This window comes from Haliotis cracherodii, unplaced genomic scaffold (assembly GCF_022045235.1).
Source record: "Haliotis cracherodii isolate W230 unplaced genomic scaffold, xgHalCrac1.p SCAF_11, whole genome shotgun sequence".
NCBI lineage: Eukaryota > Metazoa > Mollusca > Gastropoda > Lepetellida > Haliotidae > Haliotis > Haliotis cracherodii.
The window spans coordinates 13,263,544-13,271,204 of NW_027266266.1; the positions used below are offsets into that span (position 1 = coordinate 13,263,544).

The following is a 7,661-nucleotide window of genomic DNA, read 5'->3' on the forward strand; positions in this document are numbered from 1 at the left end:
GTAACATTTTCTTGTCAATACCGCTTCACTCGGTGTATTTGCTATCATGGTCGAATTGAGATATAAACCTGGTTTCAATGTAGGGCTTGGCCACACCACCAGCAACATAACACGTCAGAGACAGCAACAATGCCCGTCAGAACCAGCAACATTACACGTCAGAGCCAGCAACATTACATGTCAGCGTCAGCAACATTACACGTCAGAATCAGCAACATTACATGTCAGAGCCAGCAACATCACACGTCAGAGCCAGCAACATTACACGTCAAAGCCAGCAACATTACACGTCAGAGCCAGCAACATTACATGTAAGAACCAGCAACATTACACGTCAGAACCAGAAACATTACACGTCGCAACCAGAAATATTACACGTCGGAACCAGAAACATTACACGTCGGAACCAGAAACATTAAGCGTCGGAACCAGCAGCAATGCACGTCAGAACCAGCAACAATGCACGTCAGAACCAGTCACATTACACGTCAGAGCCAGCAACAATGCACGTCAGAACCAGCAACATTACACGTCAGAGCCAGCAACATTACACGTCAGAACCAGCAACATTACGCGTCAGAATCAGCAACATTGCACGTCAGAATCAGCAACATTACATGCACTACCAGCAACATTACACGTCAAAATCAGCAACATTACACGTCAGAACCAGCCACATTTCACATCAGAACCAGCAACATTACATGCACTTCCAGCAACATTACACGTCAAAATCAGCAACATTACACGTCAGAACCAACAACATTTCACATCAGAACATGCAACATTACACATCAGAAACAGCAACATTACATGTCAAAATCAGCAACATTATACGTCAGAACCAGCAACATTACACGTTCAAATCAGCATCATTACACGTCAAAATCAGCAACATTACATGGCAGAACCAGCAACATTGCACGTCAGAACCAGGAACATTACACTTCGGAACCAGAAACATTACGCGTCGGAACCAGAAATATTACACGTCGGAACCAGAAACATTACACGTCGGAACCAGAAATGTTACACTTCGGAACCAGAAACATTACACGTCGGAACCAAAAACATTACACATCAGAGCCAGCAACATTACATGTCAGAACCAACAACATTACGCGTCAGAATCAGCAACATTACACGTCAAAATCAGCAACATTACATGGCAGAACCAGCAACATTGCACGTCAGAACCAGGAACATTACACTTCGGAACCAGAAACATTACGCGTCGGAACCAGAAATATTACACGTCGGAACCAGAAACATTACACGTCGGAACCAGAAATGTTACACTTCGGAACCAGAAACATTACACGTTGGAACCAAAAACATTACACATCAGAGCCAGCAACATTACATGTCAGAACCAACAACATTACGCGTCAGAATCAGCAACATTGCACGTCAGAATCAGCAACATTACATGCACTACCAGCAACATTACACGTCAAAATCAGCAACATTACACGTCAGAACCAGCCACATTTCACATCAGAACATGCAACATTACACATCAGAACCAGCAACATAACATGCACTTCCAGCAACATTACACTTCAAAATTAGCAACATTACACGACAGAACCAGCAACATTTCACATCAGAACCAGCAACATTACACATCAGAACCAGCAACATTACATGTCAAAATCAGCAACATTACACGTCAGAACCAGCAACATTACACGTTCAAATCAGCAACATTACACGTCAAAATCAGCAACATTACATGGCAGAACCAGCAACATTACATGTCAGAACCAGCAACATTACGCGTCGGAACCAGAAACATTACACGTCGGAACCAGAAACATTACACGTCGGAACCAGAAACATTATGCGTCGGAACCAGAAATATTACACGTCGGAACCAGAAACATGAAACTTCGGAACCAGAAATATTACACGTCGGAACCAGAAACATGACACTTCGGAACCAGAAATATTACACGTCGGAACCAGAAACATTACATGTCGGAACCAGAAACATTACATGTCGGAACCAGAAATATTACACGTCGGAACCAGAAACATTACACGTCGGAACCAGAATTATTACACGTCGGAACCAGAAACATTACACGTCGGAACCAAAAACATTACACGTCGGAACCAGAAACATTACGCGTCGGAACCAGAAATATTAAACGTTGGAACCAGAAACATGAAACTTCGGAACCAGAAATATTACACGTCGGAACGAGCAACATTACACGTCGGAACCAGAAACATTACACGTCGGAACCAGAAATATTACACGTCGGAACCAGAAACATGAAACTTCGGAACCAGAATTATTACACGTCGGAACCAGAAACATGAAACTTCGGAACCAGAAACATGAAACTTCGGAACCAGAAACATTACACGTCGGAACCAGAAACATTACGCGTCGGAACCAGAATTATTACACGTCGGAACCAGAAACATTACACGTCGGAACCAGAAACATTACACGTCGAAACCAGAAACATTACGCGTCAGAACCAGAAATATTACACGTCGGAACCAGAAACATTACACGTCGGAACCAGAAACATTACACGTCGGAACCAGAAATATTATGCGTCGGAACCAGAAACATTACATGTTGGGGTGGGTGAGTGGGAGAGTGGGTGGATTTTGTACAGAGATTGTGTGTTCAGTCAAAGGTCATATTCCCAAACTCTTTTTTTCAATAGCAGGGAACAAGAAATCTGGAATTCTTATTTTATGTTTCCGTGTCTAGTTAACCCTAACACAAATGTAACAGAGCAACTATTGGTAAGGTAAGTCATCGAATGGGTTAACGTCCTGTTCTGGACAAAAGATGAATCATTTAATCGTTAGATTTGTCCGCATTGCTCCAGTCTTCACGAAAAGAAGCTCGTGAAAGGTTGCATCGTCGTCTTCCCTGTAAGTATCAAATTATTAAAGGTCATTGGTAGTAGTCGTAAGTAGGGTAGTATTTGGGTATTGGTAGTGATGGTACGGGTAGTAACATAGTAACACGAAGACATAGCAATATGACATAAGAAGGAAGTGATGTTTGTGATAACAGTGTCTGTTTTTAGAGCGATTTTACTTCGGGATGTCCTCATACAACTGAATACTATTCGAAGCGGCATTTAAAAAAACACACTTAATAGTAGTACTTGTGTCTCTATAGATCGTGGTGATTTTAATCTATTTAAAGTATTTGAAGTTGTAATGATATCAGTACAAGTCCAAGTAAAATTATCAGTGATAGTAGTAGTAGTAGTAGTAGTAGTTGTAGTAGTAGTAGTAGTAAGAGGGGGAGGAGGAGGAGGAAGAGGGAGGGGTGTGTGGGGTGGGGTGGGGGGTCATTCAGTCATTCTCATTGACAGTGGCTAATGGCGTGACATCTTGCTCATACTTTCAGTCACCGGTTTTCCCAGTCAAGACTCCATTATTGAACTTTTTACCGTCATATAGCTGGAATATTACTGAATCTGGCGTTCACTCACTCATGTGATGAGCCTAATAACAGACATCAAGTAATTCTGTTGCGAAGTTAGATGTTTTCAATTATAAGCAACACGTTTCCTTTGTTAATGCGTGATCGTGTGGCTGGGTTTCTTTTACATCAAGGGGCGGTGGGGTAGCCTAGTGGTTAAAGCGTTCGCTCGTCACGCCGAAGACCCGGGTTCGATTCCCGTCATGGGTACAATGTGTGAAGCCCTTTTCTGGTGTCCCCCCGCCGTGATATTGCTGGAATATTGCTAAAAGCGGCGTAAAATCAAACTCACTCACTTTTACATCACTTTAATGTCTGGTTTGTTTACATACCGCCGTCGCATGGCAAGAGTACTGCTGTGCGGTGTCATGAGAAAACACACACACATCTTTTTATGCAAATTGTACAAATGGCGGATGATCCGTTAGAGCAGGACATGCTTGCCCTTTTCGCGAACGCCCTGTGTCATTACTGATTTTCAGTGATCCATTCACTGAATTGTCACCGTTATTTTGCCTTTTGCGCACAGTGGAATCTGTTCCGGCAGATGGTCTGGACTGAGTGTTCTCTGGCGTTGATGTTAAATATTTACACAAGCATTTCGGGAATTTAGTTAACGCTGTATCCTGGAATCCCAATGTTCACAGAGTTACAATGTAGTTTTGTTGAAGGTGGGAATGGGGCGGAGTTGCGTCCCTTGGGCACGCCAGAACCTATGATTGTGGGTTCGAATCCCGGTTCACCCTGATTATGTTTCTAGGTTTGTCAGCACCATACCCGTGCTCGTGGGTTTCACCGAAGTGGTAAAAATCTGAGACCTGTATCACTTCGGGCTTTCCTCCCACATTAAGCTGACACGCTGTGATGTAACTGGAATACTGTTAAAAGCGGTGTTAAAACCAACTCACTCACTCCTTCTTTTTGCAGCCGAAAGTGCGTTTTGCCTGTTTACTCCCTCAAGTATCCTCATCATGGACATTCTCATGGCAGCGTTTTTGGCTCTCTACCTTGGGTCACGTGGATTGGTCAGCTCGCTTCCTTGTCCGCCTTGTAGGTGCCAAGTCTTCAAAAATGGAACCATGCAAATGAATTGTATTAACACCAATCTGACGGAGATACCCTCGCCTCCAAAGACAGGGAAGCACAAATACAAGTTATCCGTGTACTTCATTGGGAACCGCTTGCCAGTATTGACCAAGAAGATAATGACACCACTTCAAACTCATCAAAATTTGTATTATCTCAGTCTAAGGAGAAACGGTATTCGGCAAATATCTTGTGATGCATTTCAAAGTCTGGATATGTTGTACGGATTAGATATAAGCGATAATAACGTGACGAATACAAGTCTTGAGAAATCATTTTGGGGCTTGAGAAATCACACCAGTCTACGACTTAACATCAGTTCTATGGGATTGCACATCAGCGATGACTTTTTTCACCACTTGCAAAACATTCCTGATCTAAACATCACAATGAGGAATAACTCGCTCTCTGAAATCCCTCATACAGCAATGAAAGTCCTCCGTCATCTCAGCTACTTAGACCTTGGACGGAATGATTTCTCCGACATTAAACTACCAGAAAATTACACACTTTGGACATATGAGCTAAGACTGGATGGCAATAAGTTCAGGAAATTTCCAAATTTCTGCATATTAAACTCTTCCAGATCACAATTTCCAAATTTAAAAAGACTTCACTTTAAATACAACAAAATGGAAGATCTGAACAGTGACCATTACGACTGTTTGCATTCTCTGACCCATCTATACCTTGATGGCAGTCCTCTACGTATTTTAAGGAGAAATCAGTTCGCAAGACTCCCCAAGTTGTACTTGATATCACTGGCATACGTAGGGTGTGCAATGGACAAAATAGAAGGCTTTGTTTTCAATAATACGGCTTTAAAACATATTGACTTCCATAAAAATCACATTTGGATTAATGAACACAATCTGACAATGTTTCATGGCTGCACGTCCCTGGAATCGCTGAACTTGGAGGATAATATTCTGCAAAAAATGACTCAAAATGACTTTGATCAATTGTTTAAAGATCTTCATTTCCTGATGTATTTAACAATAGGTAGGGGAGGTCTTTATTATATTCCAAGAGTCATAACATCAAGTTTAACAAAGTTGAGAGAGCTTGAACTATATGGAAACGGAATTCCCTCTTGGGAGGACGGTCGACTAGATAATCTTACAAGATTAGAGAAATTACATATGAGAAATAATAGAATTACGGTGATTACACAACGTTCATTTCCTGAACATTTTATAAAGGGTGCAATGAGTTTGGACTTTAGCCATAACATATTCTCATGCACGTGTAATTTGTTGTGGTTTGTTGAGTGGATGAAGTCAAATGAGAAGATAATATCATATCTGTCGGATTACAGATGTGAAAGTCCTCATTTTCTCAAGGGGACTGGGCTCCTTAATCTGACGTTATCTGAAAATAAATGTCTGTTGAGTCAGAATGAGCGAATCATCACCCTAGCTGCAGGAGGCATATTGATAGTGTTCCTGGTAGTCGGGGCAGTGATGTATCGCTACCGTTGGCACATCCGTTACTTCATCTATATGGTCAGATACAGTCAACGTCAGGAAGTGGACACTCGCGAATACGAATATGACGCATTTGTGGCCTACTCTGCAGCGGATCGTCACTGGGTCATTCGGAATATGTTGCCTGTGCTGGAAGGTTATGAAAACCTGAAACTCTGCGTTCATGACAGGGACTTTGAGGTTGGAAAATTAATCGTGGATAACATAATTGATGCCATTGAAACAAGCCGAAAAATCGTCATCGTCCTCTCCAATGAGTTTGCCATAAGTGACTGGTGCCTATTTGAGCTGAACCTCATCCAGCGTCACGTGCTGGAGAATGGACAGCGCCTCCTGGTGGTGGTGATGCTGGAGGAGATAGACACGCGCCACGTGACCAAAGCTATGAGAGCCATGTTGCAGACGACAACCTACCTGATGTGGGGAGAGGAAGAGTATGCCAGAAAAGCCTTCTTCGACAGGATGAAGATGATTTTGCGGAGGCAAGAACAAAATTAACAGAAAAGAAGGTTGTCAGTTTAAAGAACACATTTATCTGATTGTTACTGTGTCAGAGTGGAGTATTCATGTTGTATTCATGGGGTACCTTCCAACGTGGACGGCCTCCGTGGTCTAGCGTCCGACCGGAGAGCGGAAGGTCCGGGGTTTGATCCCCGGCCGGGTCATACCAAAAGATGTAAAAGTATGGTACTTGTTACCCTGTCTGGCGCTCGGCATTAATGAGCTAAAACAAGGACTGCTCGGCTCGGAGTCAGTACACTGTGACATAGTGGAGTATTCATGTTGTATTCATGGGGTATCTTCCAACGTGGACGGCCTCCGTGGTCTAGCGTCCGACCGGAGAGCGGAAGGTCCGGGGTTTGATCCCCGGCCGCGTCATACCAAAAGATGTAAAAGTATGGTACTTGTTACCCTGTCTGGCGCTCGGCATTAAGGGCTAAAACAAGGACTGGTCTGCTCGGAGTCAGTATACTGTGCCTGAGTGGGGTATTCATGTTAAACTGTGACATGATATCTCAGTGGGCTAGCACTATAAATCGACATCAGTCCGGACTAGTACAAGCAGCCACACACACATGCACATCGCAATATAAGTGCAATAATCTTGAACGCGACGTTAATCTCATTTCAACTCACCTCACCTCAGCGTTACACAGTTATGCCTTTGTATATATGACAGTTCAGCCCTGAAAGAGGTGTCTCGTTGTATTCTTTTCGTTGTGTAGATATTTTGATTTGCTGTTCTTGCATTCATTCTGTATTTTAGCCCTGTTGAATGACCGAGTTCCATACAGTTAAAACCTCTTCAGTCAGGTCGGAGCCGTTCCCAGTGAATTGTCAAAATTTACAAATATCCGGGTTTACAAATCATAAGAGCGCAGAAGTGTTATTTGTAAACAATTTGTTATCGTCCAACAGGGTACAGAAAAATAACTGTAATATGATCCATGTATTGACAATTCTAGTAAATACTACACTTGATACAAATATCTAAAAATCAAAATTCTGCTTTTTGATTCTTAATTGTCAGTTTTCATAAACAAAGTATCTGCATATTTTAATATTTTATCAAGCATGTGTTAGTGTATATGTATATAAACACATCGTATAATAAACAATAATAA

General features: G+C 42.3%; 1 protein-coding gene across 1 annotated transcript; it reads left to right on the forward strand.

Moving 5' to 3' along the window:
• Window positions 1-2,892: 2,892 nt before the first annotated feature.
• Window positions 2,893-6,610, forward strand: LOC139455402 (toll-like receptor 3). Its single transcript, XM_071236957.1, has 2 exons — window positions 2,893-2,901; window positions 4,391-6,610. Exon 2 carries the CDS (start codon window positions 4,435-4,437, stop codon window positions 6,532-6,534), a length of 2,100 nt encoding a protein of 699 aa, XP_071093058.1. The 5' UTR covers window positions 2,893-2,901; window positions 4,391-4,434; the 3' UTR covers window positions 6,535-6,610.
• Window positions 6,611-7,661: the final 1,051 nt, after the last annotated feature.